Source organism: Pseudophryne corroboree, chromosome 11 (genome assembly GCF_028390025.1).
Source record: "Pseudophryne corroboree isolate aPseCor3 chromosome 11, aPseCor3.hap2, whole genome shotgun sequence".
NCBI classification, from domain to species: domain Eukaryota; kingdom Metazoa; phylum Chordata; class Amphibia; order Anura; family Myobatrachidae; genus Pseudophryne; species Pseudophryne corroboree.
Window position 1 is genome coordinate 296,906,304 of NC_086454.1, and position 27,127 is coordinate 296,933,430.

At 50.3% G+C, this 27,127-nt stretch overlaps 1 protein-coding gene across 4 annotated transcripts in view; it reads left to right on the forward strand.

Moving 5' to 3' along the window:
- The first annotated feature begins 1,557 nt into the window (after positions 1 to 1,557).
- The window catches only part of PHLPP2 (PH domain and leucine rich repeat protein phosphatase 2), a 110,179-nt gene continuing 84,609 nt past the window's right edge, over positions 1,558 to 27,127 (forward strand). For 3 of the 4 annotated variants that reach the window (XM_063945488.1, XM_063945490.1, XM_063945491.1), the window contains exon 1: positions 1,708 to 2,005. In XM_063945488.1, coding sequence (XP_063801558.1) covers positions 1,898 to 2,005 — 108 coding nt within the window. In that variant the 5' untranslated portion in view covers positions 1,708 to 1,897. Of the gene's footprint in view, positions 1,658 to 1,707; positions 2,006 to 27,127 lie in introns of those variants that run through there. The other variant, XM_063945489.1, reaches the window with a different exon arrangement.

Below are 27,127 nucleotides of genomic sequence, written 5' to 3' on the forward strand. Positions count from 1 at the left end.
GCTCAGGGTGTCATGCTCGTTGCCAGGGGTTTCATGCGGTAGGTGTTATGCTTGTTGCCAGAGGTATCATGTGCTGGGTTTCAAGCTTGTTGCCAGGGGGTAATATTCGTTGCCAGGGGTTTCATGCACTGGGTGTCCTGCTCATTGCTAGGGGGTAATGCTTGTTGCCAGGGATTTCATGAGCTGGGTGTACTGCTTGTAACCAGGGGGTAATGCTTGTTGCTAGGGCTGTGCTCCCAATGCCACAAATGCCCCCAGTGCCAGATATTCCCCCACAGTGCCAGGTACACATATGCCCCCAGAGCCAAATATGCCCCCCCCCCCAGTACCAGGTACACATATACCCCCAGTGCCAAATATGCTCCCCCCCCCCCGTGCCAGGTATCTACCCACCAGTGCCAAATATGCTCCCCCAGTGCCAAACATGCCCTCCCCCAGTGCCAAATATGCCCATCCCTAGTGCCAAATATGACCCCCCCCCAGTGCTAAATATGCCCATCCCTAGTACCAAATATGCCCATACCTAGTGCCAAATATGACAGCCCCCAGTGCTAAATATGCTCCACTAGTGCCAGGTATATAAGATATATCGATGCATCACATTGCAAGGTCACTATCAAATAGTGTATACCCAGCTTTAGTAATTAGCTGACTTGGGAGGGGCATGCGGGCTACAAGCTGGGCAGGGGTATGGTTGTTGGCTACTAGCTGACTGGGATGGGGGGCATGTGGGCTACTAGCTGACTTGGAAGAGGGGATGGGTTGGCATGTGAGCTACTAGCTGAGTGGGAAAGGGGGGGGGGGGGGGGGGGGGCTACTAGCTGCCTGGGAAGGGGGGATGGGGTGGCATGTGGGCTACTAGCTGACTTGGAAGAGGGGATTGGGTGGCATGTGGGCTACTAGCTGTCTGGGAATGGGTGGCATGTGGGCTACTGTCTGACTTGGAAGGGGTGGCATGTGGGCTACTAGCTGAGCGGGAAAGGGGGGGGGGGGGCTACTAGCTGCCTGGGAAGGGGAGATGGGGTGGGATGTGGACTACTAGCTGATTTGGAAGAGGGGATGGAGTGGCATGTGGGCTACTAGCTGACTTGGAAGAGGGGATGGAGTGGCATGTGGGCTACTGTCTGACTTGGAAGGGGTGGCATGTGGGCTACTAGCTGAGCGGGAAGGGGGGGGGGGGGGGGGGGCTACTAGCTGCCTGGGAAGGGGAGATGGGGTGGGATGTGGACTACTAGCTGATTTGGAAGAGGGGATGGAGTGGCATGTGGGCTACTAGCTGATTTGGAAGAGGGGATGGAGTGGCATGTGGGCTACTAGCTGACTTGGAAGAGGGGATGGGGAGGTATGTGGGCTACTAGCTGACTTGGAAGAGGGGATGGGGAGGTATGTGGGCTACTAGCTAACTTGGAAGAGGGGATGGGGAGGTATGTGGGCATCTAGCTGCCTGGGAAGGGGGTATGGGGTGGCATGTGGGCTACTAGCTGACTGGGAAGGGATTGGGGTATGTGGACTACAGGGTGACCTCCGGGATAGAACCCGGATCAGCTGGGTCTAAGGTCATGTGTGCAGTGTCGCATTAGCAGTGAGCGCTTGTAATACGGCGGTGGACCTACAACTCCCAGCCTGATCCGGCACTCAGAGCTACCGGGTGGCTAAGGTTTGTACCATTCAGTAATGACACCGTAATAATACTGTGCGTGTGCCGGGCGGTAACACCGCAGTAGTAACAGCAGCAGTGTATAGTGGAGTAGCCCGGCCCCCGGCACGTCAGCCCTCCTCCTCCTACCCGTGCTACTGCGCGTCTGCCGCTGCCCGCCCAGTGCGTGTCGGGCCTCTCCTCCTCCTCCTCCCCGGGACTCACGTCAGAGTCCGTACAGTGGCCCCCACCGAGGAGGAGATGGACGACAAGAGACCGGATCCACCTGCGGGTCCCACCGGGGAGGGAGGGCATGAAGCCAGCCAGCCCGGTACCGGAGCACGGGGCGCCGCCGTCAGAGTGTTGAAGGTGAGGGTCTGTATTCAGCAGCAGCGAGATAAGAGGCTGCATAACCTGCGGGGAGGGAGCAGCAGCCACAGGGTACACAGAGCAGTCTCTGATGACTCCTTATCACCTGTATGCAGGTGTCATCTTATTCTGTCCTCCTCACCTGTGTGCAGGTGTCATCTCTCCGGGAGACCGCTCATTCTGACCTCGTCTGTATACAGGTGTCATCTCTCCGGGAGACCGCTCATTCTGACCTCGTCTGTATACAGGTGTCATCTCTCCGGGAGACCTCTCATTCTGACCTCGTCTGTATACAGGTGTCATCGCTAATCCAGCTCATTCTGTTCTCACCTAACTACAGGTGTCATCGCTTATCCGTTTAATCCTGTCATCCTCACCTGTATTCAGGCATCATATCTTATCAGTCTCATTCTGTCCTCACCTGTATATAGGTATCATAATTTATCCATCTCATTCTGTCCTTCTCACCTAAATACAGGTGTCATCTCATCCATTTAATTCTGTCATCCTCGCCTGTATATACGTGTCCTCTGTTATCCGCCTCATTCTGTCCCACTTACCTGTATTCAGGCATCATCTCTTGTCCATTTAATACTGTCCTCACCTGTATACAGGTGTCCTCTCTTATCCATCTCATTCTATCCTCCTCACCTGTATACAGGTGTCATCTCATCCATTTAATTCTGTCATCCTCGCCTGTATATACGTGTCCTCTCTTATCCATCTCATTCTATCCTCCTCACCTGTATACAGGTGTCCTCTCTTATCCATCTCATTCTATCCTCCTCACCTGTATACAGGTGTCATCTCTTATCTGTCTCATTTTGTCCTCTTCATCTGTATTCAGGTATCTTCTCTTATCCATTTAATTCTGTCCCTCTCATCTGTATACAAGTGTCATCTCTTATCTGTCTCATTTTGTCGACCTCATCTGTAGTCATGTATGTTATCTTATCTGTTTTATTATGTCCTCCTCACTTGTATATCATCTCTCCAAGAGACCTCTCATTCTGCCCTCACCTGTACACAGGTGTCGTTTCATCCATCTCATTCTGCCTTCACCTGTGTACAGGCGTCATCTCTTATCCATCTCATTCTGTCTTCCTCAACTGTGTACAGGTGTCCTCTCTTATCCATCTCATTCTATCCTCCTCACCTGTATACAGGTGTCCTCTCTTATCCATCTCATTCTATCCTCCTCACCTGTATACGGGTGTCCTCTCTTATCCATCTCATTCTATCCTCCTCACCTGTATACAGGTGTCCTCTCTCCTAGAGACAACCATGTCATTCTGCCCCCCTCACCTGTATATCCTCTCTCAGAGAGGCATCTCATTTTACTACTGCCTGCCAATCATAAAATATGTGGACAAAGATAGCGCAACCCTATCCACCACCACCACATAGCTAAGGATGATACTTAATGTATTTATTTTTGCTGAATTTCTCAATGAGAAACTTATGGCCTAGGGTGCCGTAAAAAAATTATGATACTCTTGGGCGCCGTTGTGCCGGAGACCCAGTCAGCCACATGGACAATGGCAGCCGTGGCACATAAGGGTTTAACCTTCCGCGCCAGATGCGATTTTTAAATGGGCGAATTGGCTCTTGGTGCCATGTTCTACAAATGCATGTTTAATCATGTGTTATATGTTATATCACTGCGCAGTGTGCAGTTGGAGAATGATGGACTGCACAGTTATAGAACTGCATGGACAGGGCACTTATGAGAAAAGTACAAGTATGAGTTATTTTGTTTCTAACAGGCTTTGATAATTTTTCTTCAGCAACTTGTACTGTACATAGCAACTAAGTCATATCTTAATTGTCCTAGCTCCAGCAGGGGATAGGTGTCGATTAGCAGGCTTTTTGGTGGGCAAACATTTTCATTCAGATACAAACTAAGGTTTTGGAAGAAGACTGTTTGTGCTTTCAGCATCTCCTGTTGTGTGATAAGCCATGCTGGTTTTACATGGAGATGTGAGACAAAAGTGGCTGTTAAATCAGATTGTGTTTTATGAATGCAAACTAGTGGGTTTCGTGTAACAACAATTAAGATTTCCTAGGCTGCATTATGTAGGATTCAGATTTATGTTTAAAATGACAAGAACGTTGTCTGTGTGAGAGGGTGAATGCAATTGAAATTCAAGTTATATTTCTCTAACGTCCTAGTGGATGCTGGGGACTCCGTAAGGACCATGGGGATAGACGGGCTCCGCAGGAGACATGGGCACTTTAAGAAAAAATTTAGGTTCTGGTGTGCACTGGCTCCTCCCTCTATGCCCCTCCTCCAGACCTCAGTTTGATACTGTGCCCAGACGAGCTGGGTGCTTTTCAGTGAGCACTCCTGAGTTCGCTGAGAGAAAGTATATTGTTAGGTTTTTTATTTTCAGGGAGCTCTGCTGGCAATAGACTCCCTGCATCGTGGGACAGAGGGGAGAGAAGCAGCCCTACTCTCTGAAGCTAGGTCCTGCTTCTAAGGCTACTGGACACCATTAGCTCCAGAGGGATCGTACGCAGGATCTCACCCTCGCCGTCCGATCCCAGAGCCGCGCCGCCGTCCCCCTCGCAGAGCCGGAAGACAGAAGCCCGGTGAGTATGAGAAGCAAGAAGACTTCAAATCTGCGGCAGAAGACTCCGTTCTTCACTGAGGTAACGCACAGCACTGCAGCTGTGCGCCATTGCTCCCACACACCTCACATACTCCGGTCACTGTAAGGGTGCAGGGCGCAGGGGGGGCGCCCTGGGCAGCATTTGGATCCTCTTTTTGGCAAAAGGGAACATATATACAGTTGGGCACTGTATATATGTATGAGCCCCCGCCAAGAAAATGCATATTTAAGCGGGATAGAAGCCCGCCGTCGAGGGGGCGGGGCTTCTTCCTCAGCACTCGCCAGCGCCATTTTTTCTCCACAGCTCCACTGAGAGGAAGCTCCCCAGGCTCTCCCCTGCAGATTCACGGTAGAAGAGGGTAAAAAGAGAGGGGGGGGGGCACATAAATTAGGCGCAAAAACACAATATAAACAGCCAGTGTCGGACTGGGGCATAAAGGGCCCACCGGGAAATGCAGTGGTAGGGGCCCATGTTTTGGGGTGTGGTCAGTCTCCAGAGGGGGTGTGGCCAGCCGCTACATTGGTTTGCCTAACCATTAGTGAGTGCATGGGCTGGGCCCCTTGACAAATATATAAATACTGCTAGTGTGTGCATGACAAATACTGCTAGTGCGTGTAGATAAATATTGGCAATGCACTGTAGTCCTGTGCAGTATAATGTAACACATATATAATGTATAATTAAAGAACACAGTCTGGAACCTGATCCCTAGAGGAGGAGGAGGGCCCCTAGGCAGTGGGGCCCACCGGTGGTTTCCCCTGTACCCCTGTGGGCCAGTCCGACCCTGTAAACAGCAGCTACTGGGTTAACATTAAGTTACTGTGTTATCCCTGGGTTATAGCGCTGGGGTGTGTGCTGGCATACTCTCTCTCTGTCTCTCCAAAGGGCCTTGTGGGGGAACTGTCTTCAAAAAGGGCATTCCTTGTGTGTGTGTGTGGTGTGTCGGTACGCTTGTGTCGACATGTCTGATGAGGAAGGCTATGTGGAAGCAGAGCGGGAGCAAGTGAATGTGGTGTCTCCGCCGACGGTGCCGACACCTGATTGGATGGATATGTGGAAGGTTTTAAATAATAATGTTAATTCCTTGCATAAGAGATTAGATAAAGCTGAAGCCTCAGGACAGTCAGGGTCCCAACCCGTGCCTGATCCTATGTCGCAGAGGCCGTCGGTCTCAGAAGCGCCCACTATCCCAAATTGTTGACACAGATACCGACATGGATTCTGATTCCAGTGTCGATGACGATGATGCAAAGTTACAGCCTAAGTTGGCTAAATCCATCCGTTATATGATTATAGCAATTAAGGATGTTTTGCACATCACAGAGGAAACCCCTGTCCCTGACACAAGGGTTTATATGTAGAAGGGAAAGAAACCTGAGGTAACTTTTCCCCCCTCACACGAACTGAATGAGTTATGTGAAAAAGCTTGGGAATCTCTAGATAAAAGAATGCAGATTTCCAAACGGATTCTTATAGCGTATCCTTTCCCGCCAACGGACAGGTTACGATGGGAATCCTCCCCTAGGGTGGACAAAGCTTTAACACGCTTATCCAAAAAGGTAGCCCTGCCGTCACAGGATACGGCTACCCTCAAAGATGCTGCGGATCGCAAACAGGAGGGTACCCTGAAGTCCATTTATACACATTCAGGTACCTTGCTCAGACTGGCAATCGCGTCGGCCTGGGTCTGTAGTGCAGTAGCGGCATGGACTGATACCTTATCAGAGGAGTTGGATACCCTAGATAGGGATACTGTTTTATTGACCCTGGGGCATATTAAAGACTCTGTCCTTTATATGAGAGATGCTCAAAGAGACATTAGTCTGCTGGGTTCTAGAATAAATGCTATGTCAATTTCTGCCAGAAGGGTCCTGTGGACTCGGCAATGGACAGGTGATGTCGACTCAAAAAGGCATATGGAGGTTTTACCTTATAAGGGTGAAGAATTGTTTGGGGAGGGTCTCTCGGACCTGGTCTCCACAGCTACTGCTGGAAAGTCAAATTTTTTGCCATATGTTTCCTCACAGCCTAAGAGAGCACCGTATTATCAAATGCAGTCCTTTCGATCACAGAAAAACAAGAAAGTCCGAGGTGCGTCCTTTCTTGGCAGGGGCAGAGGAAAGAAGCTGCACAACGCAGCTAGTTCCCAGGAACAGAAGTCCTCCCCGGCCTCTACAAAATCCACCGCATGACGCTGGGGCTCCACAGGCGGAGCTAGGCCCGGTGGGGGCGCGTCTTCGAAATTTCAGCCACAAGTGGGTTCACTCCCAGTTGGATCCCTGGGCAATAGAGATTGTGTCTCAGGGATACAAGCTGGAATTCGAGGAGATGCCCCCTCACCGATACCTCAAATCGGCCCTGCCAGCTTCCCCCCACGAGAGGGAAATAGTGTTAACTGCAATTCACAAATTGTATCTTCAACAGGTGGTGGTCAAGGTTTCCCTCCTTCAACAAGGAAGGGGTTATTATTCGACCATGTTTGTAGTCCCGAAACCGGACGGTTCGGTCAGACCCATATTGAATTTAAATCCCTGAACATATACCTGAAAAGGTTCAAGTTCAAGATGGATTCGCTGAGAGCGGTCATCGCAAGCCTGGAAGGGGGGGATTTTATGGTGTCTCTGGACATAAAGGATGCATACCTTCATGTCCCCATTTATCCACCTCATCAGGCGTACCTCAGATTTGTGGTACAGGATTGTCATTACCAATTTCAGACGTTGCCGTTTGGTCTCTCCACGGCACCGAGAATATTTACCAAGGTAATGGCGGAAATTATGGTACTCCTGCGGAAGCAAGGAGTCACAATTATCCAATACTTGGACGATCTCATAAAAGCGAGATCAAGAGAGCAGTTGCTGATCAGCGTAGCACTTTCTCTGGAAGTGTTACGGCAACACGGCTGGATTCTAAATATTCCAAAGTCGCAGTTGGTTCCTACGACTCGTCTGCCTTTCCTGGGCAAGATTCTAGACACAGACCAGAAAAGGGTTTATCTCCCGATGGAGAAAGCTCAGGAACTCATGACACTGGTCAGGAACCTATTAAAACCATAACAGGTGTCAGTGCATCACTGCACTCGTGTCCTGGGAAAGATGGTGGCATCATACGAGGCCATTCCCTTCGGCAGGTTCCATGCGAGGACTTTTCAATGGGACATACTGGACAAGTGGTCCGGATCACATCTTCAGATGCATCGGTTAATCACCCTATCCCCCAGGGCCAGGGTGTCACTCCTGTGGTGGCTGCAGAGCGCTCACCTTCTCGAGGGCCGCAGATTCGGCATTCAGGACTGGGTCCTGGTGACCACGGACGCAAGCCTCCGAGGTTGGGGTGCAGTCACACAGGGAAGAAATTTCCAAGGTCTGTGGTCAAGTCAAGAGACTTGCCTTCACATCAACATCCTGGAACTAAGGGCCATATACAACGCCCTACGTCAAGCGGAGACCCTGCTTCGCGACCAACCGGTTCTGATTCAGTCAGACAACATCACCGCAGTGGCTCATGTAAACCGCCAAGGCGGCACAAGGAGCAGAGTGGCGATGGCGGAAGCCATCAGAATTCCTCGCTGGGCGGAGAATCACGTAAGCGCACTGTCAGCAGTGTTCATCCCGGGAGTGGACAACTGGGAAGCAGACTTCCTCAGCAGACACGACCTCCACCCGGGAGAGTGGGGACTTCATCAGGAAGTCTTCGCACAGATTACAAGTCTGTGGGAACTGCCACAGGTGGACATGATGGCATCCCGCCTCAACAAAAAGCTACAGAGGTATTGCGCCAGGTCAAGAGACCCTCAGGCGATAGCTGTAAATGCCCTGGTGACACCGTGGGTGTTCCAATCGGTCTATGTATTTCCTCCTCTTCCTCTCATACCCAAGGTGCTGAGGATAATAAGAAAAAGAGGAGTGAGAACAGTACTCATTGTTCCAGATTGGCCACGAAGGACTTGGTATCCAGATCTGCAAGAAATGCTCACAGAGGACCCGTGGCCTCTTCCTCTAAGACAGGACTTGTTGCAACAGGGGCCCTGTCTGTTCCAAGACTTACCGCGGCTGCGTTTGACGGCATGGTGGTTGAACGCCGGATCCTAGCAGAGAAAGGCATTCCGGATGAGGTCATTCCTACGCTGATAAAGGCTAGGAAGGACGTGACAGCTCAACATTATCACCGTATATGGCGAAAATATGTTGCTTGGTGTGAGGCCAGGAATGCTCCTACGGAGGAATTCCAGCTGGGCCGTTTCCTTCACTTCCTACAGTCCGGGGTGAATTTGGGCCTAAAATTGGGTTCCATTAAGGTCCAGATTTTCGGCCCTATCCATTTTCTTTCAAAAGGAGTTGGCTTCTCTACCTGAAGTTCAGACGTTTGTAAAGGGAGTGCTGCATATTCAGCCCCCTTTTGTGCCTCCAGTGGCACCTTGGGATCTTAACGTGGTGTTGAGTTTCCTGAAGTCCCACTGGTTTGAACCACTCAAAACGGTGGAGTTGAAATATCTCACGTGGAAGGTGGTCATGCTATTAGCCTTGGCTTCGGCTAGGCGTGTGTCAGAGTTGGCGGCTTTGTCACATAAAAGCCCCTATCTGGTTTTCCATGCGGATAGAGCAGAATTGCGGACCCGTCCACAATTTCTGCCGAAAGTGGTTTCATCCTTTCATATAAACCAACCTATTGTGGTGCCTGTGGCTACTACTGACTTGGAGGATTCCGAGTTACTTGATGTGGTCAGGGCTTTGAAGGTTTATGTAGCCAGAACGGCTAGGGTCAGGAAAACAGAATCTTTGTTTATCCTGTATGCTTCCAACAAGCTTGGTGCTCCTGCTTCAAAGCAAACTATTGCTCGCTGGATCTGTAACACGATTCAGCAGGCTCATTCTGCGGCTGGATTGCCGCTGCCAAAATCAGTTAAGGCCCATTCCACTAGGAAGGTTGGCTCTTCTTGGGCGGCTGCCCGAGGGGTCTCGGCATTACAGCTTTGCCGAGCGGCTATTGGTCAGGTTCAAACACTTTTGCAAAGTTCTACAAGTTTGATACCCTGGCTGCTCAATTGGTGCTGCAGAGTCATCCGCACTCTCCCGCCTGTTTGGGAGCTTTGGTATAATCCCCATGGTCCTTACGGAGTCCCCAGCATCCACTAGGACGTTAGAGAAAATAAGATTTTACTTACCGGTAAATCTGTTTCTCGTAGTCCGTAGTGGATACTGGGCGCCCGTCCCAAGTGCGGACTTCTTCTGCAATACTTGTATATAGTTATTGCTTCAATAAGGGTTAAGTTATGGTTGCATCAGGGTTTGACCTGATGCTCTGTTATTTGTCATACTGTTAACTGGTTGTTATCACATGTTATACGGTGTGATTGGTGTGGCTGGTATGAATCTTGCCCTGGATTACCAAAATCCTTTCCTTGTACTGTCAGCTCTTCTGGGCACAGTTTCTCTAACTGAGGTCTGGAGGAGGGGCATAGAGGGAGGAGCCAGTGCACACCAGAGCCTAAATTCTTTCTTAAAGTGCCCATGTCTCCTGCGGAGCCCGTCTATCCCCATGGTCCTTACGGAGTCCCCAGCATCCACTACGGACTACGAGAAATAGATTTACCGGTAAGTAAAATCTTATTTTCCATTTGTGAAAGAGACGGGAACATGGTAATCAGATTGTGTTTGGGAAAGCCACTGGTTTGGTTCATGTATGAAACGGAGCAGAACATTGCTTTGTCTGATTCTTATGGGCCCTACACACTGCGCGACCCACCACTGAGCTGCCCGTCCGCCGATACGGTATCTGGGGGACCCAACGGAGGGGGGGGGGGTGATGGGGGTAGTGAAGTTTCCTCCCCCCCCCCCCCCCCCCCCGGCACCATTGCAGTGCATGCAAATATGGACGAGATCGTCCATATTGGCTTGCATGCACAGCTGACGGGGCACCAGCGATGAACAAGCGCAGGGCCGCGCATCGTTCATCGTTGCTGTCTCCACACTGAAAGATATGAACAGTATCTCGTTCATTAATGAACACGATTGTTCATATCTTTCAGTAATATTGCCCAGTGTGTAGGGCCCATTACACTTTTGAAATGTAACTTGTATTTATTTATATTTTGTGCGATAACCTGATTGGTTGGAGAAGACAGGGAGGGCTTACCCCCTTGTGTTACTGTGTGTAGAACCTATAAAAAGAGGAGGCCTGTGAGCCTCCAAGTGTATTATACCATTTTCACTCTGCTGTAAACATCTTCCTGTATTTGCTGAGTCTTTTTGAAGACTGTATTGGGCAAATAAAACATCATCTGCCTCAAGACGACCACTTCATCTTGTGACCTGCAGGGCTAGGCAAAACCTAGCTCAGTTTCCGGCTGTCCAGGGTACACCCAGCGTCTCCAAGCTCCGCCTTGTGCCTGCTACCGTGCTGTGCTTAGGCAAGAAGGTCTGGGGATTCGTCAACACCACACAGGGGTGGTAAGACAGCGTGTTGCCGCATACAGAGTAGAACCGTGGTTCCAGATGTCACGGCTACGAGGAGTCTGGTGGTGGCAGCATAGTACCTGCCCACTGCGCAGTGGGTGGAGTCCGTAACAGGTGGTTACTGACGATATGTGGGAATCCCCTATGTGGCCAGTTCCCGTGTGACCTAAAACTTCATTCTGCAACTGGGGACGGGACGCGAAGCGGTGAGGGCTCTCATACAGGACCGTCCGGTCACAGATATTGGTGGCATAGCGGTGGGATAATCCCAGGCGTCTTTTCGGTCACCCGATTGGAGAAGCCGAGTTACTCAGGCGAGGAGTAACTGAGCGCAGGCGAACGCACAAGATGGCGGACTTCAGCGGAATGTCTAAAGACAATCTGTAGATTGTGTCGGCAGAAGGGTGTGGATATCCCTTTCAGCGCGTCCAGAAGCTTCATGAGGGCGGCACTCGTGAGCTTTGAGGAGTCCCGCCGGGCAGAGGAAGAGAGCGCTGAGGGCATCAGCATCGAAGAGGACGGCCCACCGGTGGACCTTCGTAAGGAACCGGTGAGACCCACAAGCTCCACCCCCTCTAGCGGCAACCATGTTTCCCAGCAATCCCTAGCAGCGTGGATACCCTAGCAGATCGGCTAGCAGAATTAGGGGAAACGGCAATGGAGCAAGAACGCATGTTTGTCATTCGGATGTGGCATGTGGAGCGGGCATCACAAGGCGTGGTACCCGGAACCATTGCCCACTGCTGCACACAGATCGGGACGTTTACCGTTTGCTAAGTTTGCAGACAGTAATGGGGTCATTGATGGACATTTACAAGTTTTTGAAAGGACTTGTAAACTACATGATTTACCCAAGTCAGAGTGGGTGAGACACCTTGTGCCCACTCTGCATGGAGAGGCCTATAGAGGAGTGGCCACGGAGGACTGTGTGGATTACGATGAAGTCACAAAAACCCTCCTCCAGCGATTGACCTGATCTGCAGGGAGCAGCTCTATTGCAGGTGCGCCCCAGAAGTGAAGTAGTGGGTGCTAGACCGGGAGCCACCCAGCTTAAAGATGGCTGCCCAGTTAGCCGACAAGCATGTTGCAGAAGCGCCTGACCAACAGCCAGCCCCAACGGACTGTACCACCAGGAGGACACCCCTCTTCAGCTCATAACCCCCAAAAACAAGCATCCTCCAACCCGGGTGCTTTTGGCCAGCAACTGCACCATCCCTGCAAGTAATCAGAGACCATCGGTGCCACGAATGGAGAAGTGCTACGGCTGTGGTAAACATCTGAGGATGAACTGTTCCGCACCCCCGACTCGCGTCCCAAATCCGAGTGCTGGAGCCCGGCTCGCTTGTTTGACGAGTGGAGATGAGCCTACAGAGACTGTTCCCCCTCCAGTCGGTCCGATGGAGTGTGGCGGGAAACTTGTGCACTCTGCAGAGAGAGTCACCTGCATGGCCAGACAGCCCCTGCACAATATGTGGATGCACCTGCAGCCGGTCCATGTGGGACCCCTGCAGGGGGAAGGCCTAAGAGACTCTGGGGCTTCAATCACTATAGTGAGCCCCCACCTTATCGATCCTGCTGCAGTATTGCAGGGTCGCACTGCCAAGGTCACCCTGGCAGATGGAATGGAGAAAGAGGTTCCCATGGCAAGTGTCTACCTGGACTGGGGAGCTGGACCAGAGTTGCGAGAAGTTGCCGTCATGGATGATCTCCCAACTGATGTGGTCCTAGGAAATGATCTGGGTGGTGGGATTGTCGCCACTTTTGCTGGCGCCTTTCCCCGGAGTCAAGTTCCACGACCACCATTGACATCAGCTACTCCAGCACAGCACAGCCCAGAGGAAAAAACTACAGTTACTAGACAACTGCCAGCACAGCCAACCACAGCCCCAACCAGCCCAGAGGAAAACGAGATTTAAGGTAAGAATTTACCTTTGTTAAATCTCTTTCTGCGAGGTACACTGGGCTCCACAAGGATAGACATTGGGGGTGTAGAGTAGGATCTTGATCTGAGGCACCAACAGGCTCAAAGCTTTGACTGTTCCCAGAATGCACAGCGCCGCCTCCTATATCACCCCGCCTCCCTGCACAGGAGCTCTGTTTTTAGTTAACCAGCCCAATGCAGTAGCAGGAAAAGAGACGACAACGGTTAGTAGCCACATACACCACACTCTCACGACAGGAGAAGTGTCAGCGGCTAATGCCATACCAACCCAAAGAAGCTAAGTGCGTCAGGGTGGGCGCCTTGTAGAGCCCAGTGTACCTTGCAGAAAGAGATTTAACAAAGGTAAGTTCTTACCATAAATCTCGTTTTCTGCTGCGGAGTACAATGTGCTCCACAAGGATAGACATTGGGGATGTCCTAAAGCAGTTCCTTATGGGAGGGGACGCACTGTAGCGGGCACAAGAACCCGGCATCCAAAGGAAGCATCCTGGGAAGCGCATGTATCGAAGACATAGAACCTTATGAACGTGTTCACTGAAGACCACGTAGCCGCCTTGCACAATTGTTCAAGGGTCGCACCATGGTGGGCCGCCCAAGAAGGTCCAACAGACCGAGTAGAATGGGCCGTAATGTGAGCAGGAGCCGACAGACCAGCCCTCACATAAGCATGTGCAATCACCATTCTAATCCATCTGGCCAAAGTCTGCTTGTGAGCAGGCCAGCCCCGTTTGTGAAATCCAAACAGTACAAAGAGAGAATCAGATTTCCTAATGGAAGCAGTTCTCTTCACATAGATACGGAGAGCCCGTACCACATCCAAAGACTTCTCTTTGGGAGAAAGATCAGGAGAAACAAGTGCCGGAACCACAATCTCCTGGTTAAGGTGGAACGAGGAAACCACCTTAGGTAAATATCCGGGACGAGTCCTAAGAACCGCCCGGTCACGGTGAAATATCAGATATGGGGAACTACAGGACAAGACACCCAAATCCGACACTCTTCTAGCTGAAGCAATAGCTAGCAGAAACACCACCTTAAGGGAAAGCCACTTAAGATCAGCTGAACCAAGAGGTTCAAACGGAGACTCTTGTAACGCCTCCAAAACCACGACAAGTCCCAAGGAGCCACAGGCGGGACATAGGGAGGTTGGATACGCAACACACCCTGAGTAAAGGTATGCACATCAGGTAAGGTCGCAATTTTTCTCTGAAACCACACCGACATGGCAGAAATATGAACCTTGAGGGAGGCCAGACGTAGGCCTAAGACCAGGCCCTGCTGAGGAAAAGCCAACAACTTGGCTATACTAAACTTGGAAGCGTCATAATCGTTAGATGCGCACCAAACAAAGTAAGAATGCCAGACCCTATAGTAAATCCGAGCCGAAGCCGGTTTCCGGGCCCGCAACATTGTTTGAATGACCGCCTCAGAAAACCCTTTAGCCCTTAAGACGGAAGCTTCAAGAGCCACGCCGTCAGAGACAGCCGGGCTAGGTCCTGGTAGACACAGGGGCCCTGAACGAGGAGGTCTGGGCGTTGTGGAAGTAGAATTGGACGCTCTGACGATAGGCCTTGCAGGTCTGAGAACCAGTGCCGTCTGGGCCACGTTGGAGCTATGAGAAGCAGAATTCCTTTTTCTTGCTTGAACTTCCGAATTACCCTGGGCAGGAGTGACACTGGAGGGAACACGTACGGCAGCCGAAACCTCCACGGCACCGCCAGCACATCCACGAATGCTGCTTGAGGATCCCTTGTCCTTGCTCCGAAGTCCGGAACCTTGTGATTGTGTCGAGACGCCATCAGAAATATGTCTGGAAGACCCCACTTTTTCACTAGGAGTTGAAACACTTCTGGATGGAGGCCCCACTCTCCGGCATGCACGTCCTGACGACTGAGAAAGTCCGCTTCCCAATTCAGGACTCCTGGAATGAAGATTGCCGATATGGCCGGTAGATGGCGTTCCGCCCAATGTAGAATCCGTGAGACTTCCTTCATTGCCAGACGGCTTCGAGTGCCGCCTTGATGATTTATGTAAGCCACTGTGGTGGCATTGTCCGACTGCACTTGAACAGGACGGTTGTGAATTAAATGCTGGGCTAGGTTCAATGTATTGAAGACCGCCCGCAATTCCAGAATGTTGATTGAGAGGAGGGACTCCTCCTTGGTCCACCGACCCTGAAGGGAGTGTTGCTCCAGCACCGCGCCCCAACCTCTTAGACTGGCATCTGTCGTCAACAGGACCCAGTCGGATATCCAGAAGGGACGGCCCCTGCACAATTGTTGGTCCTGGAGCCATCAGAGCAGCGACAGACGGACCTCCGGAGTCAATGAGATCCTTTGAGACCTGATCCGGTGAGGCAGGCCGTCCCACTCGGCTAGAATCAGCCTCTGGAGGGGGCGAGAATGGAATTGAGCATACTCCACCATGTCGAATGCTGATACCATGAGGCTCAGCACCTGCATCGCCGAATGTATCGACACATGCGGACGAGAAAGGAAGGAACAAATCCTGTCCTGAAGCTTCAGGACTTTCTCCTGACACAAGAACAACCTCTGGTTGTGAGTGTCCAATAGCGCTCCCAGATGCACCATGCTCTGAGCAGGGATCAGGGAGGATTTCTTCCAGTTGATGAGCCACCCGTGGGCTTGTAGATGACGTAGGAGAAGTTCTGGGGAATTTGCCAGGATTAACAAGTCGTCCAGATACGGCAGTATCCTGACCCCTTGACGGCAGAGTACCACTGTCATCACCGCCATAACTTTTTGGTGAAGACTAGCGGAGCCGTTGTTAAACCAAAAGGTAACGCCCGAAACTGGTAATGGAGGTTGCCAATAGCAAACCTCCGGTATTGCTGATGTGACGCTGCTATAGGAACATGCAGGTAAGCATCCTGTATGTCCAGGGAGACCATGTAGTACCCAGATTCCAAAGCCAGAACTATAGAGCGAAGGGTTTCCATACGGAACTTGGAAACCTTCACAAACCTGTTCAATGCCTTGAGGTTGAGAATGGGCCGGGAGGACACATTCGGTTTCGGGACTAGAAACAGCGGAGAATAGTACCCCTGGCCCCTCTGTGCAAGAGGCACCTGTACTACGACTCCTGTATCCAGGAGGGTCTGTACCACTGAATGCAGAGTTTTTGCTTTTGTCTGGTCCAACGGGACGTCTGTCTGGCAAAATCGATGAGGGGGTTGGTTTTTAAAGGCTATGGCGTAACCTCGAGTGACGACTTCCCGTACCCAGGCATCTGAAGTGGTCTTCAACCATTCCTGGGTATACCCTAGAAGCCGGCCCCCCACCCTGGGATCCCCCATGGGGAGGCCCGCCCCATCATGCGGCAGGCTTATCAGCTTTGAAAGCTGGCTGACGGGCCGCCCAGGCTCTATTTAGCTTTGGCTTACCAGGTTTGGAAGTGCGGGCCTGCTTGTTGTACGCCTGACCTTTTGCTTTACCTGAAGGTCGAAAGGAAGTACCTTTAGCCTTCCACACAGAAGGAGCGGTACTTGGCAGACGGGCAGTTTTGGCAGTAGCCGAGTCAGCCACTATCTTATTTAAGTTCTCCCCAAACAGAATATCTCCCTTGAAAGGGAGTACCTCCAGGGTTTTTCTAGAGTCCAGATCCACAGACCAGGATCTCAGCCACAATATCCGGCGAGCCAGGACTGACGTAGTAGATGTCTTGGCTGCTAGGATACCGGCATCAGAAGCCGCCTCTTTATTATAGCGAGAAGCTGTGACAATATATGACAAGCATTGTCTAGCATGGTCAGAAGAGATTTCAGTTTCTAACTCCAAGGCCCATGCTTCAATAGCCTCTGCAGCCCATGTTGCTGCAATAGTGGGCCTTTGTGCAGCACCCGTGAGGGTGTAAATCGCTTTAAGACAACCCTCCACACGTTTATCCGTAGGCTCTTTTAGAGACGTGGTGGTAGTGACAGGTAGAGCTGAGGAAACCACCATCCTAGCCACGTGTGAGTCTACTGGAGGAGGCGTTTCCTAATTCTTAGACAGCTCTGGTGCGAGGGGATAGCGAGCCAGCATCTTCTTTTGAGGCACAAACTTCGTACCCGGGTTTTCACAGGGTTCCTGACGTATATATCCACTAGGTGATCAGAGTGAGGTAAAACTTGTTTAACCACCTTCTGACGCTTGAACCTATCTGGTTTCTTAGGAGGAATGGATGGCTCGGGATCATCCGTAATCTGTAGAATTAACTTCATAGCCTCCAAAAGATCAGGAACATCCACATGTGAACTACCCTCCCCATCAGCAGTATCTGAGTCAGAACCTGTGGGGTCAGTGTAAGTGCCGTCTTCATGAGACGAGGTGTCCGTGACAGCAGTGGATTGTGAGGAGACAAGCGCTCGCTTAGAGGACCCCTTGGACTTAGGCGAGCGATGGTCAGACTTTTTAGTAGTCAGGGACTGGTTCAACTTCTTCAATTGAGCAGATAAATCGTCCGCCCACGCGGGTTAGCTGCAGGGACCACATACGGTTGTACCGGCATTGGGGGTCCCATAGGGGGTGTTAGTTTATTAACTAGCGTATGTAGAAGTGTGGAAAAAGCGTCCCACGGTGGGTCATTATGTACCTCCGTTGCCACAGTCCCACTGGGGGGGCAAGGAGCCCCCAGAACCAGAGCCCACAGCTGCTATATTCTCCTCATTGGGATCTGTGGCTTCAGCAACACCGGCAGTGTGTTCAGTCCCAGAACCGTTACCCTCAGAAGCAGAGATGATATAACTTGCAGTATCAGGTAACACAGTACAATTGGCAGCAGCACAATACCTCTTACCCATTTACCTGCGCAGTGTAGTCAGCACTAGCAGAGATAAAGAAGAGAGATATGGTGACTAAACCACAGAGAAAAATACGTATTAAAGTATATCTTTGTGTGAAAATCCTATATCAATATAAAACCTGACGCACCAAGCCCCCTCAGGTTATAGAATATAGGGATAGCAACTTGAGTGAAATACACGAAATGGACACCACTCAGCTATCTAATGCACACACAGTCACAGTTTGTACAATGCAGAGGTTATTACTAACAATAATACTGCACTAGACTAGCTTATATATATATACAGGTTGTGTATCCCATATCCAAATATTCCGAAATACGGACTTTTTTGAGTGAGATAGTGAAACCTTTGTTTTCTGATGGCTCAATGTACACAAACCTTGTTTAATACACAAAGTTATTAAAAATATTGTATTAAATGACCTTCAGGCTGTGTGTAAGGTGTATATGAAACATAAATGAATTGTGTGAATGTACACACACTTTGTTTAATGCACAAAGTTATAAAAAATATTGGCTAAAATTACCTTCAGGCTGTGTGTATAAGGTGTATATGAAACGTAAATGCATTCTGTGCATAGATTTAGGTCCCATCACCATGATATTAGGGATGTGCACTTGAAATTTTTCGGGTTTTGGGTTCGGTTCCGCGGCCGTGTTTTGGGTTCGAACGCGTTTTGGCAAAACCACACCGAATTTTTTTTGTCGGATTCGGGTGTGTTTTGGATTCGTTTTAAAAAAAAACAAAACAAAACCTAAAAAACAGCTTAAATCATAGAATTTGGGGGTCATTTTGATCCCAAAGTATTATTAACCTCAATAACCATAATTTCCACTCATTTTCAGTCTATTCTGAACACCTCACAATATTATTTTTAGTCCTAAAATTTGCACCGAGGTCGCTGGATGACTAAGCTAAGCGACCCAAGTGGCTGACACAAACACCTGGCCCATCTAGGAGTGGCACTGCAGTGTCACGCAGGCTGGCCCTTCAAAAAACTACTCCCCAAACAGCACATGACGCAAAGAAAAAAAGAGGCGCAATGAGGTAGCTGTGTGACTAAGATAAGCGACCCAAGTGGCCGACACAAACACCTGGCCCATCTAGGAGTGGCACTGCAGTGTCACGCAGGATGGCCCTTCAAAAAACTACTCCCCAAACAGCACATGACGCAAAGAAAAAAAGAGGTGCAATGAGGTAGCTGTGTGACTAAGATAAGCGACCCTAGTGGCCGACACAAACACCTGGCCCATCTAGGAGTGGCACTGCAGTGTCACGCAGGCTGGCCCTTCAAAAAACTTCTCCCCAAACAGCACATGACGCAAAGAAGAAAAAAAGAAAAAAGAGGTGCAAGATGGAATTGTCCTTGGGCCCTCCCACCCACCCTTATGTTGTATAAACAGTACATGCACACTTTAACCAACCCATCATTTCAGCGACAGGGTCTGCCACACGACTGTGACTGAAATGACGGGTTGGTTTGGGCCCCCACCAAAAAAGAAGCAATCAATCTCCCCTTGCACAAACTGGCTCTACAGAGGCAAGATGTCCACCTCATCATCATCCTCCGATTCATCACCCCTTTCACTGTGTACATCCCCCTCCTCACAGATTATTAATTCGTCCCCACTGGAATCCACCATCTCAGATCCCCGTGTACTTTCTGGAGGCAATTGCTGCTGGTGAATGTCTCCAAGGAGTAATTGATTATAATTCATTTTAATGAACATCATCTTCTCCACATTTTCTGGAAGTCGCCTCGTACGCCGATTGCTGACAAGGTGAGCGGCGGCACTAAACACTCTTTTGGAGTACACACTGGAGGGAGGGCAACTTAGGTAGAATAAAGCCAGTTTGTGCAAGGGCCTCCAAATTGCCTCTTTTCCCTGCCAGTATACGTACGGACTGTCTGACGTGCCTACTTGGATGCGGTCACTCATATAATCCTCCACCATTCTTTCAATGGTGACAGAATCATATGCAGTGACAGTAGACGACATGTCAGTAATCGTTGGCAGGTCCTTCAGTCCGGACCAGATGTCAGCATCAGACTGCCCTGCATCACCGCCAGCGGGTGGGCTCGGAATTCTGAGCCTTTTCCTCGCACCCCCAATTGCGGGAGAATGTGAAGGAGGAGATGTTGACAGGTCGCGTTCCGCTTGACTTGACAATTTTCTCACCAGCATTTCTTTGAACCCCTGCAGACTTGTGTCTGCCGGAAAGAGAGATCCAAGGTAGGTTTTAAATCTAGGATCGAGCACGGTGGCCAAAATGTAGTGCTCTGATTTCAACAGATTGACCACCCGTGAATCCTTGTTAAGCGAATTAAGGGCTCCATCCACAAGTCCCACATGCCTAGCGGAATCGCTCTGTGTTAGCTCCTCCTTCAATGTCTCCAGCTTCTTCTGCAAAAGCCTGATGAGGGGAATGACCTGACTCAGGCTGGCAGTGTCTGAACTGACTTGTGGCAAGTTCAAAAGGTTGCAGAACCTTGCACAACGTTGAAATCATTCTCCACTGCGCTTGAGACAGGTGCATTCCACCTCCTTTGCCTATATCGTGGCCAGATGTATAGGCTTGAATGGCCTTTTGCTGCTCCTCCATCCTCTGAAGCATATAGAGGGTTGAATTCCACCTCGTTACCACCTCTTGCTTCAGATGATGGCAGGGCAGGTTCAGGTTTTTTTGGTGGTGCTCCAGTCTTCTGTACGCGGTGCCTGCACGCCGAAAGTGGCCCGCAATTCTTCTGGCCACCGACAGCATCTCTTGCACGCCCCTGTCGTTTTTTAAATAATTCTGCACCACCAAATTCAAGGTATGTGCAAAACATGGGACGTGCTGGAATTTGCCCAGATTTAATGCACACACAATATTGCTGGCGTTGTCCGATGCCACAAATCCACAGGAGAGTCCATTTGGGGTAAGCCATTCTGCGATGATCTTCCTCAGTTGCCGTAAGAGGTTTTCAGCTGTGTGCGTATTCTGGAAAGCGGTGATACAAAGCGTAGCCTGCCTAGGAACGAGCTGGCGTTTGAGAGATCCTGCTACTGGTGCCGCCGCTGCTGTTCTTGCGGCGGGAGGCAATACATCTACCCAGTGGGCTGTCACAGTCCTGTAGTCCTGAGTCTGCCCTGCTCCACTTGTCCACATGTCCGTGGTTAAGTGGACATTGGGTACAACTGCATTTTTTAGGACACTGGTGAGTCTTTTTCTGACGTCCGTGTACATTCTCGGTATCGCCTGCCTAGAGAAGTGGAACCTAGATGGTATTTGGTAACGGGGGCACAGTACCTCAAGAAATTGTCTAGTTCCCTGTGAACTAACGGCGGATACCGGTCGCACATCTAACACCAACATAGTTGTCAAGGCCTCAGTTATCCGCTTTGCAGCAGGATGACTGCTGTGATATTTCATCTTCCTCGCAAAGGACTGTTGGACAGTCAATTGCTTACTGGAAGTAGTACAAGTGGTCTTCCGACTTCCCCTCTGGGATGACGATCGACTCCCAGCAGCAACAACAGCAGCGCCAGCAGCAGTAGGCATTACACTCAAGGATGCATCGGAGGAATCCCAGGCAGGAGAGGACTCGTCAGACTTGCCAGTGACATGGCCTGCAGGACTATTGGCTTTCCTGGGTAAGGAGGAAATTGACACTGAGGGAGTTGGTGGGGTGGTTTGTGTGAGCTTGGTTACAAGAGGAAGGGATTTACTGGTCAGTGGACTGCTTCCGCTGTCGCCCAAAGTTTTTGAACTTGTCACTGACTTATGATGAATGCACTGCAGGTGACGTATAAGGGAGGATGTTCCGAGGTGGTTAACGTCCTTACCCCTACTTATTACAGCTTGACAAAGGCAACACACGGCTTGACACCTGTTGTCCGCATTTCTGTTGAAATACTTCCACACCGAAGAGCTGATTTTTTTGGTATTTTCACCAGGCATGTCAATGGCCATATTCCTCCCACGGACAACAGGTGTCTCCCCGGGTGCCTGACTTAAACAAACCACCTCACCATTAGAATCCTCCTGGTCAATTTCCTCCCCAGCGCCAGCAACACCCATATCCTCCTCATCCTGGTGTACTTCAACACTGACATCTTCAATCTGACTATCAGGGACTGGACTGCGGGTGCTCCTTCCAGCACTTGCAGGGGGCGTGCAAATGGTGTAAGGCGCATGCTCTTCACGTCCAGTGTTGGGAAGGTCAGGCATCGCAACCGACACAATTGGACTCTCCTTGTGGATTTGGGATTTCGAAGAACGCACAGTTCTTTGCTGTGCTTTTGCCGCAAGTCTTTTCTTTTTTCTAGCGAGAGGATGAGTGCTTCCATCCTCATGTGAAGCTGAACCACTAGCCATGAACATAGGCCAGGGCCTCAGCCGTTCCTTGCCACTCCGTGTCGTAAATGGCATATTGGCAAGTTTACGCTTCTCCTCAGACGCTTTTAATTTTGATTTTTGGGTCATTTTTTTACTGATCTTTTGTGTTTTGGATTTTACATGCTCTGTACTATGACATTGGGCATCGGCCTTGGCAGACGACGTTGATGGCATTTCATCGTCTCGGCCATGACTAGTGGCAGCAGCTTCAGCACGAGGTGGAAGTCGATCTTGATCTTTTCCTATTTTTGGAACCTCAACATTTTTGTTCTCCATATTTTAATAGGCACAACTAAAAGGCACCTCAGGTAAACAATGGAGATGGATGGATACTAGTATACTTATGGATGGACGAGCGACTGCCGACACAGAGGTAGCTACAGCCGTGGACTACCGTACTGCGTCTGCTGCTAATATAGACTGGATGATAATGATATAAAAAATATATATATATCACTACTGCAACCGGACAGGTATATATTATATAATGACGGACCTGCTGGACACTGTCAGCAGCACTGCAGACTCCTAAAGTAAGCTACTAGTAGTATCAAGAAGATAGAAAAAAAAAAAAACACCACAGGTAGGTGGTATACAATTATGGATGGACGAGCGACTGCCGACACAGAGGTAGCTACAGCCGTGGACTACCGTACTGCGTCTGCTGCTAATATAGACTGGATGTAATGATATAAAAAATATATATATATATATCACTACTGCAGCCGGACAGGTATATATTATAATGACGGACCTGCTGGACACTGTCAGCACTGCAGACTCCTAAAGTAAGCTACTAGTATCAAGAAGATAGAAAAAAAAAAACCACAGGTAGGTGGTATACAATTATGGATGGACGAGCGACTGCCGACACAGAGGTAGCTACAGCCGTGGACTACCGTACTGTGTCTGCTGCTAATATAGACTGGATGATAATGATATAAAAAATATATATATATATCACCACTGCAGCCGGACAGGTATATATTATATAATTAATGACGGACCTGCTGGACACTGTCAGCAGAATGCGTTTATAGAATAAAAACACCACACGACGAGTGTTTAACTTTTTCAGGCAGACAATCACAATATACTGGTGGTCAGACAGTGGTCACTGGTCAGTCACACTGGCAGTGGCACTCTGGCAGCAAAAGTGTGCACTGTTAAATAATATGTACTCCTGCTACTGCTCCCCAGTCTCCCCCACAATTAAGCTGTGTGAGCACTGAGCACTCAGCACAGTCAGATATACATAGATGATGCAGCACACTGAGGCTGAGCACAGATATGGTATACTGTTACTGTGTCACTGTGTATCGTTTTTTTTCAGGCAGAGAACGGATTATATAAATAATAATATAATAAAACTGCACTGGTGGTCACTGGTCAGTCACTAGTAAACTCTGCACTCTCTGAGTACTCCTAAGCTCCAGTAAATCAAGTGTCTCACTCTCACTCTCTCTCTTCTAATCTAAATGGAGAGGACGCCAGCCACGTCCTCTCCCTATGAATCTCAATGCACGTGTGAAAATGGCGGCGACGCGCGGCTCCTTATATAGAATCCGAGTCTCGCGAGAATCCGACAGCGGGATGATGACGTTCGGGCGCGCTCGGGTTAACCGAGCAAGGCGGGAAGATCCGAGTCTGCCTCGGACCCGTGTAAAAAGGCTGAAGTTCGGGGGGGTTCGGATTCCGAGGAACCGAACCCGCTCATCACTACATGATATCTCATTATGGTATGCAATTATTCCAAAATACGGAAAAATCCCATATCCAAAATACCCCTGGTCCCGAGCATTTTGGATAAGGGAGACTCAACCTGTATGTATGTATATGTATATGTGTGTATATATATATATATATATATATATATAGCTATATAGTCAATAGATATAACACTGCACAACTGGATGTATATCACAGGGTAATTGTACTAGAAAACCCTGACTAAATGCACTCTTTCTGAACTAGCTCTGTCTAAAAAGGCAGGTAGAATACTTAAGTGTCATGTAAAGTCACAGCACTGACAACCAGGCGGCTTTACACAGGAGGATTTGCCCAAGCAGTCCCAGGAACAGCGAAGCTGAGAGATAATGGCGCCCAGACACTGACAGGGAGTGAGGGAGAGACAGATATGCAGCTCCAGGGCGGGACCATTTGCGGGAAATTGTGCCCTGGGGCTGGGGGAGGGGCTTCAGGTCTAAGCCTTATCCCCCTGCTGGCAAAACCACCGGGTACTGTGGGCTACTGAAAATGGTTTAGAGAGAAAACCTGACCTGCACCCATGCCCTGGTGATCTAGTGGGATCGCCTGTACTGCACCAGGGTCCACCGCCAGCGCGCCCGGCCCGCCTCCCACTGACCGCGCCGGATCGCGATAAAGACCCGGTCCCGCAAGTGGGACCCACTCACCACCTCCCGCAGCGCGGCCATGCGATCCCGGAGAGCCCCCGTCGTGTGTGCCTGACGTGAAGAAAACCAGAGCCTCCTGCTGTAGTTACCCGGCAACCAGGGCTCGGGAGTGTACAGCGCCGCTGGGGAGAGCTGGAGCTGCAGCAGTGAATGTCTTCTGACATTTACCACCGCTGCTGCCCTTGAAGTCTTCACTTTTTTCTTCAAAAAAAAAGCTCTTCTTAGGGCTGCCTGGAGCAGCCCCTCTGTTATGTGCCTGCTTACTGCAGCACCAACTAGAAAACCGAGCTGTGCAGGGAGGCGGGGTTATAGAGGAGGCGGCGCTGTGCATTCTGGGAACAGTCAAAGCTTTGAGCCTGTTGGTGCCTCGGATCAAGATCCTACTCTACACCCTCAATGTCTATCCTTGTGGAGCTCAGTGTACCCCGCAGCAGAAAAGATTATAGCGGCTAGATTAGCACATCGACCTCGCATGCCTTTTGCCTCTGGTACACCTACGTCCCCTAGCAACGCAGCGGATGTTGGTACCAGCTCATTTAATCCTGTAGGGGTGCCCAATGATGCTTCTGACCCAAGTGGTTTGCCAACTCCGGTGGTGAGTATGAGAAACCACACTGACCTTTCCATGACTGACCCCTACCAAACTGACCCTAGTAGTTCCCACCTAGATCCCCCTGTAGAGTGTCCCAATCTAGGAGAAATTGGCCGCAGGCAGGAGCTGAACTCTCTGACCCATCCCTGAAAGGCAAGAGGCGCCAAGCTGGCAGCGGCCTTGACGCGGTTGGGGCGGGAAGTTTGACCTGGCGGGAAGAGTCAAGGTACAGGGTAGCCAGGAAAGTGGGAGCAGATAGACCGTGTGTCCAACTGGTCCCCCCCAGGGAACTTTCCTGCGCAACCGGTGTCGGTTGCCAGCGAAACCCCTTTGGACAGCCACTCAGAGATAAACCGTACCCTGAAGTGCCTGACACAGAGCTTACCCTGGTCTGGAATGCCAGATGACACCCAGACCAACTGTAAGGCTCCAGCGTTTGTGTTGTCTCTACCCATAGGAAAACCTTTACAGCAAGTTGCTGTGGACATAGCAGGTCCTCTGCCTGTGCGCAGTAGATCGGGGAAGACCCGAAGCCTCCCTGTAGTGGATGCCACACAGGATCCAGAGGCTGGTGGTCTGGCCGCCATCACTGTGGTACAGGTAGCGGACAAGGAGGTAAGAGCAGACCTAGGTGACAGGGTAGGTTTCCCGAGTCATAGGTCGACAGAGGAGGATTGGGGGGCAGGTCTGACAGTTAGTACAGACAGTTGCCAGATAGGAATGATGGAGGTGCAGAGCCTGGGGCACCGTGCGAGAGGAGACGGGTAGGCCCAAAGCCGAGGTGACCAGAGGCTGTTCCCATGCCACATCACCCAGACAGGTACTGACCTTAGATCCTGTAAGGCCCTACATATTGTCACTGACTTTAGTACTGTAGTGAACCCCCTTACTGAGATGACTAGGGAGGGCATTCCCAAGTCAGTGGACTTTGCACCCGCTTGTGAGTTGGCATTCCAGTCATTGAAGGAGGCTCTGGTACCCGCTCCAGTGCTGATGGCGCACATTCTTGTCCAGGACTTGGTGGTACGAACTACTGCGCTACTGCACGGACTGGGAGCAATACTGAGCCAGGAGGAGCCATATGGGCAGGAGCACCCTGTGGCCTGTTTGAGCAGAATACTGCTATGGTGGGAGGTGGGGTATGCCACAATTGGGACACCTTGGGTGGCACTTGTGTGTACGTTGGACCAGTTTTTTACTTTATTTGTGTAACTGGCCCCCCACAGTGGTGACTTACCACCCACCTGTTGGGTGGCTGCAACCTACCTTGGGGAAATCTGACAGACTTTTGTGGTGGAGCCTTGAACTTGGACTTCATGTGGACTACGTGAACATTGTGTTCCCACAAAGAAAGGCCCACAGCACTATGGATGAACTGTTTAGGCCGGAGCCTACACCCCCCAGGTAGCGTCCCCTTCGCCCCAAGAGACTGCGGGACCAGGAGCCAAATCGTTGGGACATGGCTCCCTGGTTTTCCCGCTTGAATTGGTGGGGGAGGAGTGTGGCCGGAGACCCAGTCAGCCACATGGACAATGGCAGCCGTGGCACGTAAGGGGTTAACCTTCCGCGCCAGATGCGATTTTTAAATGGATGAATTGGCGCTTGGTGCCATGTTCTACAAATGCATGTTTAATCATGTGTTATATGTTATATCACTGCGCAGTGCGCAGATGGAGAATGATGGACTGCACAGTTATAGAACTGCATGGACAGGGCACTTATGAGAAAAGTACAGGTATGAGTTACGGTATTTTGTTTCTAACAGGCTTTGACAATTGGTCTTCAGCAACTTGTACATAGCAAGTCATATGTTAATTGTCCAAGCTCCAGCAGGGGATAGGTGTCGATTAGCAGGCCTTTTGGTGGGCAAACATTTTCATTCAGATACAAACTAAGGTTTGGGAAGAAGACTGTTTGTG